The sequence below is a fragment of the Sebastes fasciatus genome, chromosome 14 (genome assembly GCF_043250625.1).
Source record: "Sebastes fasciatus isolate fSebFas1 chromosome 14, fSebFas1.pri, whole genome shotgun sequence".
NCBI lineage: Eukaryota > Metazoa > Chordata > Actinopteri > Perciformes > Sebastidae > Sebastes > Sebastes fasciatus.
Window position 1 is genome coordinate 28,457,395 of NC_133808.1, and position 13,266 is coordinate 28,470,660.

The following is a 13,266-nucleotide window of genomic DNA, read 5'->3' on the forward strand; positions in this document are numbered from 1 at the left end:
TGTGTGTGTGTGTGTGTCATACTGTTAACATGAGGCCCACAGAGAGCACTTTTCACACAGGACACTGACTCAGAATGAAGAATCACACTTCCTCCTGGTATACTCCCCAGAGATGTAAGAAGCATTTCAGCCACACATCCAGTCTCTGACAACGTATATTTCTCACGTCTCAGCAAGAATAAGAACATTTGGAGCCGATACTTCCAGTAGGTTTCGTTATACCTGCCAGCAGATGCATTAGTTTGACCATTTAGAGAAGTACTTTACCCGTGTCACTGTGGTTCTTGGCTGATTTCCTTATATGGTAAAAAAAAAAAAAAAGTCATCATCGGTCAGTTGATTAGTCAGTCGGATGACATAAAATGAATCAGCAAATATTTTGATTATTATTATAAGCTCATTTTACTGCAGCAGGGTCTGACAGTCTGCCCAGCGGTTCTGGTTCTCTCGTGCCTCCCTTCTCTTCAGCGGGCTTTGGTCTCCAGCAGATGGTGTCAGTGTTGGCTCCCAGTGGGGACTGGCAGAGAAAGAGCCTCTGCTGCCGGGCGCAGAGCTCTTCACCTCCTGCCAGAGCTCCGACTGCAGGTCGGAGAGGGCGGAAAAATTGGATCTGGGTCTGTCTGCGGCAGGCTGGTCGCTGCCGGATGCCCCGCTGGAGTCTGAGCTGAAGGAGTTTCTGGTGAACCTGCATGATTTCCTCTGATTTTGCGTGGAACCCGACCCGGTGGCAACGATGACGAGCATTAAGAATAACTATATAGAAATAGCCAATCTTCTCGTTGATGGTCTTGTTTGCTCATGTAGGTCATATAAAGGCATCAGTATTACATTGAGACTATTTCAATAATGGTTTAAAGCTAGACACTATTTTCTATGGTGATCTGTCAAGGGCGTGAATTTGATATACGATTGTACGCTGTATTGAATCAGCTCTAGTTTTGGGTAATATACAGTAAACTGTAGGAATATATGATGAATAGAACATGAACATTTGTACAAATGCAGCTTTGACATTGGTTCACTTCTATTATCACCATTACACGACTAGAAGGGCACTCGGAGAGGGCAGACCTCCGCAAAGGCCGTATGATAACAATGCATGTATCCGCCCAGTGATACTTCCTTGGCCCATGCTACACCCTTCCACCATGTTTCATGAAGATCAGGCTGTAAATTTGTCCGTAATCCTGCTGATAAACGGACAAACAGACGAACAAACAACCAAAAACATAACCTCCTTGGCGGAGGTAACAAAGATGTCCTTGTTGAATATGGATCAGCTCGAATGTGCCACATCTTTCCACGCATGAAAGTCACTGAATTCGTTTTAAATCCTGATGTTCATAAAATGTTTATCTTCTTCCTCACTTCACCACAGACCTCCACCGGTGACAGCAGCACCGCTGTGTTTGTGTTTGTGTGTCTATTTCTGTGGATCTGTGCGTTTGCCTTTGGCCCTCTCGTCGCTGCAGACGGTGTTCATGCAAATGCACCGCAAACTGATGGAATTAGTTTATCTGGCTCAGTTTTTAATGCACAAGTTTGAGCGCCAGCACCAGTGAACTTTCTTTTCCCGCTCACACATCCAGTGTTTGTGCTATAGTGGGCTATAGCGTTCTGTTTTTGAAGTTCAAGTGATGCTGTATGTTTGATCTGCAACGCACAGATCCCGACGTCGCGTTGAGGAATCCATAAACACGGCAGAACGTTTGATGTAAACATAAATGAACAGAGCATCACGCTGGCGCGGAGCCATACCTTACCGTACAACAATAGTATTTCTTTTTTCTCCAAGTATACTAAGGTGAAGGGATCTCCTGTCAGAAGGAACAGCAGGCTTCACCTCTGTGAATTTTTTAGTTTGGCTTCCTAGAATATAACATAGTGTCTCTGCAGGAACACTGAAACTTTGCACAAAAGTCAGCATTCATGCCTTCTTGTGGCATTTTCTGCTTGTCATGTTAGAGAGAAGTTCTCTTTACGCTGCGGTTAAAGTTGTGCCTGTGCCTACGTGTTGCAATTTAATAAGTTGCTAAATATCAGGAAGTGTAATTCTGATACCTCATCTGAGAGACATTGGGTATCATTAAGATTTTAACGTTAGTACCACTCTTACAGATACTGCTTATCGATCCGGTACTTTAACGGTTAATTTTGTTGTTTTTTTTAAGAGAAAAAATTAAATAAATTAATAACAGAATTAACAATGCTTTATTCTGTCAAAAATTTGCCCCGGGGCTTGTTCGGTACCGGGTTTCACTACCCGTCCCTAGCCTCCGGCAGCAACTAGTCCGCCGCAGACAGACCCAGGTCCGGCTTCGCTGCCGCCTTCAACTTGCAGTCGGCGTCCGGCTCTTCCTCCTCTGGCCAGGAGCAGAGCTTTGGTCCGCTGCTCCGCCAGGTCCCCATAATCCAAGCTTCTCTGTGCTTTGTTGATATAGCTGGTCTGGCCGCATGTGCATGTTAGTGCATGTGAGTCCCAGTGTGCGTGCCCCACTGGCAAGCACACAGCAGCCGCTCTGCACTGCGCTCATACGGCGGTTACCGCTGATAATGCCGTCCCGACCAACGGCTTTGTCACATAAGCGTAGCGCTCACCCTCCGGTTCTCCCATCAGGTTAACACTGTTGCTGTTGTTTCCACTGTTTGTGCTGTTAGCGGTCGTGTCTAGAAGGTAACCTGAAAATTGTGACTACGTGCAAAAACTCGCAAAAAACTCTCACAAGACTCACTGCCTGACGACCTATCCGAACCCTAACCATTAGAGGTCAATGCCTAACCTTAAACTTGCATGCTACCTTCTAGGCACGACTGCTGTTAGCACCGTTAACTGTGAGCCGTCGCCATATTGAGAGCCCTGCGGAGGCAATCCCTCAATCATAGATGTGCTTTGAATTTCAAATTTAGCACCTTTAAAACTTGAAAAAAGTGTTTCATCTTCGACTAATATTCAGGGTCAGCAGCAGAAAACACTTCCTTTTGCGCTCCATTGCTTTGCAGACATGTGCAGCACGTGTCAATACACCCACAGCATCAGATCTTATTTACTGTAGGTACTTTAAGACATGTTGTGAATATCCCCTCTAGTCTTTTGTACTGAAGGCTGATCAGCTACAAATCTGGAAAACAGACAGAACTGAAGGAATTGGCCGTGTTTGTCTCACATGTCAGTCCCTCCACACAGCAAATGCCACATTCAACATATGAATAGCTACAAGTGAGATTGATGGAGGGAAGACTCATCTCCCCACTGAATACTTGAATGTCAGCTGTTTTCACAAGGTAAAACGGCCCTCCGGTCCACTCGGACCTCTTTGTGATACACACGGAGGACTATTAGCTGCCTTGTTAGTGCTGTTTGTGATGATGGGTGGCTGCATGGAAGATCTAATAGCTCCTTTAATGACATCCGATGGGCCTTGAGGTGTCAACCACGAAATTATGACATTGAGGTTTCACAATAGTAACACACGCACGTTCGCAAATATGAACGCCACACTCATGCACAACTATCTGCATACATTTATACACATACACATTTTAAATGTGTCTTAGCTGTCCAGGTTTGATGGCAAAATTACACCTTTTGTGTTCCACAGTGCTGGCAGCTTTTGTTGTGATGTAATTGTAGCTGTTGTTGTTGTTTTTGCAGACTAGTTGTCGAACTGTCAAAGAGACAAAGTGACAGACGCAACTTTTCGTCTCTGATTTCGTGTTGTGCTTTTTGTCATTCGTGATTCCCAATGCCAGATATTCCTTTGTTACACATCATGTACTGTGTCATTAATAATTCTATATGCAGTGCATGCATTCAGTTGGACAAAACCTGCTGGAGAACAGGAAGACTGACAACAATCAGACCAGACACTAAGACGCTAAGTCTTAGTGTCTGGTCTAAGTCGACTATAATCAGATGCAACATTTGAAGAAAATTAGATTCTTAGATAGGCGTGTTGAGTAGAGCTTATTTTCTCTTACATGTAAGTTTCATACAGGATTTCCTTCTGCATTGTCAGGGCCTGTGTCCACATAGCGGGTTTTTTCTGAGCGCCAGAGAAAGCGCCTGCAGCCACATTTGGCCACCTCAAGAAAAAGCGCTTCACCCAACATCTTTTTTTCTGAGCGCTCTGCCTTTTTTTGTGCAGCTGCTCCGAGCGCTTCTAGTTGAAAATCTCTCAACTTTTCAGGAAAACTTTGGTGTGGGGGACATCACTGTAGAAAATGGAGGATGAGCTTGTTTTGACTGTCTGTCCATCCTGAGCTTTGTATGTCAGACAGACGCTGTCATAACAAAGACTGAAAAGCCCATTCGTGGGAGCAGATCGTCCAGACGCTGAATGTTGCTAGTGAGCGTTGTGCTTTTATCGGCATAGGTGGAGGATCGCCCTCCTAGCTGTACGCCTGTCAGATTGAGCAGTGACAAGCTCATTCATACAAATGGTTGGTGCTCATAGTGAAAAAACGATGTCAAACAAATAGATAGTAGCCCAAATCAATAACAAAAAGCAAGGGGGCGATGCCAGTCTATCATACGACAGCTGTTAGAGTGGTGATATGTTGTCGAGATATTGTTGTCATAGAAACATTGATAAGACGCTGGGATCAAGAACTTTTCATTGATGGACTGGTAACTTTTAAAAGTGCTGTTTGCTGTTTGTCAGCAGCCTCACACCTCCTCCTGAGAGGGCTGCTAGCGATGATCCTTCATGTCTGAGAGCGTTTTGCCTGAACACACAAAAACAATAATCAGGTGTGTGTGTGCGTGTGCGTGTGCGTGTGCGTGTGCGTGTGCGTGTGCGTGTGCGTGTGTGTGTGTGTGTGTGCCTCTTTGACAACAACGGACAACCACTGGAACTAATGCCGTCTCTGGGGGAGACTCCTGCCTCTCTCACAACAACAAATGAATGCAAGAATGCACACAGACACTCACATGTATACAGTACAGGCACCAAATGTTTGATACGGGCCGCTGGCATCTGTAATGAAGCCGAACAATTGGGGGAATTATTTAAATAACAGTCATTCAGTAAGGAATTGGTTTCAGCAAATGAGCGAAAAAATGCTTTCAATTAGCAAGTAAGGTAAGCGAGTGTGACTTAAATTAGACCTGCCCTTCCTGCCAACACACTGCAAAGACACTTCTCACTTCTTTTTTTTTAGAACTGCTCAATAAATTTGCAGCATGCGAAGGACAGTAAACAGTTTCACATAAAGCAATGAGATGTTTCCTAGATCCTGTTTTTGTAGCCACTTTTTTAACAGATCAAGTGACTAAAATATCTCTAATCAGCGTTCTCTGACTAACCAGCTGTCATGACTGAGATGAAAGAAGAACCTTTGAGTCGATGAAACTGAAAGCTCTGCTGCAGATACTAGTTTGAGTAAAAACAAAACATGTTTGGGGGGAAAATGATTTAAATTTGGTAGGTGATGATGTGACAGTATAATATTCACCTAAAAAGATGCCAAAATGATATATCAATCAAAGATAAGGCAGTAAGGGACACTGCTGCTGATACAAAGATTTCAATTTGGGTAAACATGCAAATATATTTATAGTTTTTTCTTTAGCGGGCTCAAGATACTGGCATCATATGAAACTAAAGAACCTAATGAATCCACTGGTACCAACCATGTCATACTAGCTTGTCACCAAGGAGGTTAAATAACACTCCAAACTTGTGCTAAATTTTGGCGAGGAAAAACTGCCATGGCCATTTTCAAAGGGGTCTCTTGACCTCTGACCTCAAGATATGTGAAAGAAAATGGGTTCTATGGGTACCCATGAGTCTCCCCTTTACAGATATGCCCACTTTATGATAATCACATGCAGTTTTGGGGCAAGTCATAGTCAAGTCAGCACACTGACACACTGACAGCTGTTGTTGCCTGTTGGGCTGCAGTTTGCATTGTTATGATTTGAGCATATTTTTTATGCTAAATGCAGTACCTGTGAGGGTTTCTGGACAATATCTGTCATTGTTTTGTGTTGTTAATTGATTTACAATAATAAATATATACATACATTTGCATAAAGCAGCATATTTGCCCACTACCATGTTGATAAGACTATTAAATACTTGACAAGTCATGCCGAAGGTGCAGGAGCCTGACACCTTCCTTCATGAAGTACCCGGCAATCAAAATGCTGCGCTCTGCACACACTGCAAGAGTACATTTTTGGTCGCACACAGTTGAAATGCCGATATAAAAGATCATATTAAGGCGGGTTATTAAGGCGGTTTAAAAATTATGGTCACCCTATTATAAATGCAAAAGCATTGTGCGAGGATTCTATATTTCATTTTTTTTTAAAAGCCTGAGTTTGTGTCTTCCTCCTTCTGACCCCAACAATGACACTTTTCTAGTAGATGGTGTCCCTCCAGCTGCAGTATATCATGCTCAGACAGTGGCCCATTGCTCAGCACATCACTCATTATTATTCTCTCCTCTTCCTGCCATCTTGCCTACTCCGTGTGGATTCCTTCTCTCCTGGCTCCATTTCTTTATGTGAGCTGCGTGTTTTTCCTCTGGCCTGTGTGTGTGTGTGTGTGTGTGTGTGTGTGTGTGTGTGTGTGTGTGTGTGTGTGTGTATATGTGTGTATGGGGGTTACACTACAGGGTGTCTGATTCTCTCGGCTGTCTGCTTCAGTCTGAAAAGCTCAGGGCCCCTCGGGGCGGGGACACACACACATCTGTAGGGGCCACACTTCACAGAACATTGTCTTCTTGAAAACTCTCCCGATACACTCCCGCACACCTTCTGCACAAACACCACTCTGTAATCCCTCTTCAATAATGTATACACAATTACTGAACGAGGTTTATGATACACAGATATCAAATATTTATAGCCTGCTGTTGCACATGACGGCTCCTCCACCAACATTTTCTTGTGTACTTGAAAATGACACTTTTTTTCCCCCATAGATTAGATCTTTTTTCTTTGGGGTGTTATGAAAGAGAGAGTGACATCGCTATATTATCCACTAAACCAGTAGTTCGCAACCTTTTCGAGTCGCGACCCCCCAGAATAATACATACATTACCGCTTCTACGCGCCTCCCCCTGCTGAGTTTGAGTGATTATCGCAAATGCTCTGATTAATAAATGTAGGCTAAATAAATAATGCTTTGTTTGTGATGACGGTTTTGTTTAGTTTTAACAGCTAGCACCTTGGTGTTGTCTAATGTGCTCTAGGCACTCTGGATTTTTGATGCATTGTATGACTTTTTCTCTCGCCGGAGATCCCCCGTCACAAACTCGTGTGCACGCACACCTTGACTCTCACAAACACACTCAGTAACTTCTATTCCAAGGCAAATTATATCACAGATTTTTCTAACTTCAATTTATATCCATCGCTCACTTTCTGCTCCTCTAGGAAGCGGCCGGGTAAAAAGTTTAATAAAGAAATGAGTGAGTAAATAGTTATAATAGTATGCATATTTATAATATTTTCATTGTTCACCACAGGACATTTCAGTAGATACATCAAATAGATAGATAGATAGATAGATAGAAATGATTTTGTTTTACTTTTGTACATCACTTTGTAGGCGGACGTTTTACTGACGTCCGGTAGTTGCATTCAGTCCAAAATGGCGGAGGCGTAGCTCTGCTGCTGGGCGCTGACGTTGCAATGGAACGATCAACTGACTTTCACTTCTTAGCAACATACATTCTTTGATCAGGTTTCTTTCAAAAGAAAAAAAATGCCGGCTACAAAACACTTCCTTGACTTAAATCCACAGCAGCAGTGATCACATTTCCATCCTCCAACTTTCCAGCGTTCAGATTGTCCCTTCCCGAAACCGAACACATCTCTCTGCTTCCGGGGTTGTTCTGGTTACACCTCAAAAGTCTGCGGGTTTGATGACGGAAGGTCTTGTCTAACAGGAAGTACATCAAAGGGTCAGTTGAACCTCTCAGTGCAGCCAGAAGCAGCAGGCAGTTCTTCACCTATAGGAGGAGGGGAGAGAAACTCGTCATCACACCGTATGCTCTATGTTGCCGTGGAATCTGCTATAGATCAGTAAGGTAGTAAAGACTAATATTTATTTGCATTAAAGGGATAGTTTGGGTGTTTTGAAGTGGGGTTGTATGAGGTACTTATCCATAGTCAGTGTAGATGACAGTCGTCACGCCCCCAGTTTGGAGAAGCAGACAGGAGTTACCGGCCGGCAGCAAAACATATTTTAGCCAATTAAAAGAAAGGCTCACCTCAAAAAATCAATATCTGTTTAAGCGTTCGCTATATTTAGAATATTTTCGCTGGTTTACCGTGGTGTGAGACAGCTTAAAGTCTATGTTTCCGATGGGGAACTGAAGTCATTGGATCCATCTGTGCTCTCATCAAAGCCGACAGACTCCATTGAAAAAACCTGTAATTTTACCTCACAGAACAATGGGAGGTTGCTGGTCTACCGCTGCCTCGATCGGTTAGTTTGTTTGTGCTGTCACTTTGGTTAGTTCAGATTCATCAAAGTCACACAATAGCACAAACAAACTAACTGTTCGGGGCAGCGGTAGACCAGCAACCCCCCCCCATGTTCTGCGAGGTAAAATTACAGGTTTTTTCAATGAAGTCTGGTTGCTTTGGCGAGAGCATAGTGTACTAAGTTTCCCATTGGAAACATGAACTGTATAGCTGTCTCACTGCAAGGTAAACCAGCAAAAATATTCTAAATATAGCGTACACTTAACTGATATTGATATTTTTAGGTGAGCTTTTCTTTTAGGTGGCTGAAATGCATTTCTCTGTGCTGTGCTGGGACTCATATCTGTTTCTCCAAACTGGGGGCGTGCCGACCGTCATCTACTGTAGGTAATACACTGACTATGGATAAGTACCTCATACAACCCCACTTCAAAACAGCCGAACTATCTCTTTAAGGTAATATTTAGTCACCTCGACGAAGGTGGAGAGTGGATGACAGTTGTTGTTGTTGTTGTTGGGGCTCTGTGTATCACAAGCCAGAGAAATGAAGATGGGTTTGAAGATATGGTACGGCAGCAGACAGACTGAGAGAACAACCTGAGAGGAGTTGGTGAAAAAAGACTTGGCTATTAATATGGAAATCAGAGTGAAATATGGATGATACTGGTTTTATGATATGGATTTATGTTTGACCCAAGAGATGGGAATTAATTATGGTTACAATAAACATAAAATCTTTATTTTAGAGTATGATATAACTCATAGCCACCTGGATGACCACGATGTTTCGGAGCACCCTACCCAGCAGGCTCTGGGAGTTGGTGACGCTCGTGTTGTGACGAGAGCGTCTGATATGCCTCAACACCGTCATGTAGCACAGCAGCACCAGCAGGTAAAACACAAAGAACAGCGTTATAACGGGAACGTTGAAAGCCATAGACAGACTGCCTCCTATCTCCACCGCAGAGTTGTAGCACACCGCCACACTTCCATCTTTCGAAACAGCGTTGGCGCTCACAGCTTCGTTCACAGAGTAGTAAACCGTCACCGGCACAGTGCCCCCTACCGCCACCACCCACACTGCGGCACACACCCTCCTGGCGAAGGAGGTCGTCGTGAGGCGGGTGAAGAAGCTGTGCGGCAGCAGCTTCGTGCAGCCGCTGGGCCTGGAGGCGTGGGTGTGCTGAATGAGGGCCGCGAAGCGGCTGAGGGCCACCCAAGTGAGGATTATGATGCTTATGTAGATGTTGATGTGGAGCACCGGGGTGACGCCGTGCAGGACCATCTGACACGGGACGTCACTCTGGGTCCAGACCGATCCCCGGGCGTAGTAGGCTGCGAGGAAGGGCGCGGTGAGGGACAGCAACAGGTTGGAGATGCTCAGGTGGGACAGATAAACGTGGATGGGGGAGACGGTGGCGATGCGCCGCAGGAACACCCACAAAGACAGCGTGTTGCCCGGGAGAGCGGTGAGGAAGAGGAGTGTGTAGACGGAGGGGAGGAAGAAGAGCGTGGCGGCGGTGGGGCAGAGCGAGAGAACAGAGGAGGAGAGGGAAGCGTTATCCGGTGGAAAAGCGTACGATTTATACTCCATTTGATCTGTAGGAGCACAAACGTGATGGATAAGAGAGGACAGAGAAACACATCCGCTATAAGCAATACAGAAACATACGGAACATATTTCCTTCAGTGAGGTCACCAGGTTCATGTGTCTGTGGGTGTGATATGAAGGTGATATATATAGATATACAGAATCTATCTTCCTTCCCCTGAAGTCATTGCCTAAAGTTACTTCTGGTGTCACTTTGACATAAACACAAAAACGAGCAGAAACTAGAAAACTTAAAACATATTTCAGCATTTTAGAATTTAGATATATTTCCCCAAAAAATGTTCATGTATATTCTATATAACTTTTGTGATATTATTCTATATATCATAAAAAAAACGCATTTGGTAGAGCAGGTTGTCCGTCACTAATTTCAAATAGGGCTGTCAATTGATTCAAATATTTAATCATGATTAATCACACGATTGTCCATAGTAAATTGCGATTAATCGCAAATTAGTCACACGTTTTTTTATCTGTTCAAAATGTACCCTAAAGGGAGATTTAGAGAAATTAGTTATTTCAATGATATTAAAAGTGATAAACTTTAACATATATGAGAGCACATATATAAATTAGCATCCCACACACAGATCATGTTGGAGTCGTACATACCGCTGACAGCAGCTCTGACGAGATCATTCAACAACAGCGACAATCCCTCAAATGAACCATTCACAGATGAAGGGTAAAAACAATAGCAAGTTAACAGCCGGCTCGGTGCGAAGCTTTTCTGTTAACTTCCTGCTTTTATCGAACCAGAGGATCATTATGAACATTTCAGAGCTGGTCTCTTTTTGTTTGTGGGTGTGTTGATGTCACATATGCTGTGTTGGTTTCCATTTCCTCAATCACCATACGTGATGATTTGAAAATTAAGGTAAGAAGTTGTGGTTCTACATGCTTGTATAAGGAAATGTGGTGCATGTTGACAGCAGTGCATTGCGTCACTTTATTATTATCTGAGCAGTTTAGGAAACATTTTGCAAGATTCTTTTTTTATAAATATAATATATATTGATTATTATATTAAAATCTGTCTTTTTTATACTATTTATTTCCTCACATGTGGAATTTCAATCTTTCTCTTTCTACTCTAAGACCCTCTTCTCCATTTCAGCTTCATTTTGCTTTACAACCCAGGTCCTCTGTCTCTCCCACCCTTTAGTCTGATCTACAGAGAAGTGATGCCTGGTCATCTACTCATATTTCTTCACACTGTCTGTATTTATTCGGCCTTGGGGTGGCGCTGCTGTTCCAGCTCTAGCTGAGAAGCAAAGGGAGTTGGTTGTGTTGACAAGGGCTTAAATTTATCGCTCTCTCTCCTCTCGTCACACTGTGTAATCTATATTTATTGACACGTTAAACTATTTAAATTCTCATTTATAAAATAACGTGACTTACCATAGCGGTGCCACACTTAAAAAACAAGTAAATACAGTATAAAGTCTAGACACTGAACATGTTTTTACATATCAGAAAGCTCTGACATTTACAGAGAGTGGTATTTTATCAGTGAAGCCTGATGCTTTCATCTCAGTCAAAGGTCCTCTGGGTTTTTCTGTAAGCTTGTGATCATCATAATTTGTCATGAAAGTTCAGGCTTTGATGTAGTCTGCATCTTCTTTCTTCTGAGTGAAAGATGGCACTCATTGTCTGCTGGGTCAGACATTGGTCTATTGTTTTTATTTCAGCAGTACTTGACCTCAGATTTAAGGGGAGACACTACAGTTGATTACTTATATTAAGACAATTATTTTTTGTATTACTAGTTTTCTTAAAATGTTATGTTTAAATATGCAAATGAAGCATTATCTTATAAAATATTTGCAAATTTGCATACATTTCCAGAAGAGAAATGTGAACATTGGATAAAGCCAGGTTCATAATCCTTCTTTTACAGAGGGGATTTTTGTCTTTATATATCTCTTTATGTCACTCCGTAAATCAGAAAATACTGCGGACAGCCATAAAATAATCCATTTTCTCCATGTTTTTAGTAATAAAATGTTGTATAAATCAGGCTATGAATGAGATATGAACAAACCCCTTTGTTAAAACCTTGAGAATATAGAGAGGAATGAAACTGGAAAGTTTGGTGGATGTAAGTGCTGCTGAAGTGGAGATGTCTGGCTCAGAATGGCATAGAATTGACCAGTACATGAAAAACAATGTTTTTTTCTGGGGTGTCTCCCCTTAAAAATGTAAAGTAAAAAACAAAGATCACAAATCCTTCCTTTGGTGATCCCAATTTCCTAATTGTGGTTGCTTGCTGCTCCATTTGTAGCTCAGCCATCACTGGTTTCACTACATTAATACAGTGGCAAATATGAAAATGAACCGTTGCTTGATGACACAAAAAGTCCCTGATCAAGTTCTGGGTTTTTTCTTAGATCTGAAATGATTAATCGATCAGTCAATCGACAGAAAGATTAATCATCAACAATTTTGATAAAGCATGGGGTCAAGAGAATAGCTAAGGTGAGATCTTGACTTTAACTGTGATGCCACCAGCAGGTGAAAGGTTTGACTTATTCTGTTAAATATCTCAAAGTCTACGTGATGGATGAGCACACGTTTTAACAAAACCAAAGACGTTCCCATCAGCCTCAGCTGTACTTTATGCTGAATGCTGATTAGCATGCTAACACGCTAAACATTATACCTGCTAAACATCGACATGTTAGCATTGCCATTGTGAACATTTAGCATTCAGCATTTAGCTCAAACACCACAGTAACTACAGTAAGTACAGCCTCACAGAGCTGCTGGCGTGGCTGTAGACTCCTAGTCTTTTTGTCTTCATTGACAGATTATACGTAATTTAACTTAATTGTTTTTATTTGTGTGTGAAATGTCATTATTAATTTAGTCATGCATACAAAGAGTCATGTTTCTCACTGTCTTCAAACTAAATGTAATTTAACATAATTGTTCACAGTTTGGTGTAAATTACCTCCAATATGATGCATCGTCCCGATCAGCAGGATACTGTATTATTAGGTTGTGTGTTTGTGTGAAGGAACGTCACATTCAAGGTTTTCCTTCTTGTCTCAGAGTCCACTTTATGTTTCTTTTGCTATCTTGGCTCATGTTTTTGAAATCTCTGCACCCATTGGGAGCAGATGTTATGTACATACACAACAGGTTGCTGTTATCCACAAGCTCTAATCTCACAATGTAGCTAGACAGAGGGTTGTGGCTTCAAATAAAGGGA

General features: G+C 42.5%; 2 protein-coding genes across 24 annotated transcripts in view; one reads left to right on the forward strand and one right to left on the reverse strand.

Annotated features, from left to right (window-relative positions):
* The window catches only part of caska (calcium/calmodulin-dependent serine protein kinase a), a 142,398-nt gene that overhangs the window by 73,980 nt on the left and 55,152 nt on the right, over positions 1-13,266 (forward strand). The window lies entirely within an intron of this gene.
* LOC141781844 (putative G-protein coupled receptor 82) lies at positions 7,431-10,898 on the reverse strand. Of its 2 annotated transcripts, none has more exons than XM_074657749.1 (4): positions 10,665-10,898; positions 9,210-10,039; positions 8,912-9,037; positions 7,431-7,892 (listed from the first exon to the last, which is right to left on the reverse strand). In XM_074657749.1, the coding sequence occupies exons 2-4, from the start codon at positions 10,032-10,034 to the stop codon at positions 7,857-7,859; spliced, it is 987 nt and encodes a 328-aa protein (XP_074513850.1). In that variant the 5' UTR covers positions 10,035-10,039; positions 10,665-10,898; the 3' UTR covers positions 7,431-7,856. The 2 variants fall into 2 exon arrangements, with proteins under 2 accessions (XP_074513850.1, XP_074513849.1); XM_074657748.1 differs by having other exon boundaries at positions 7,431-7,962.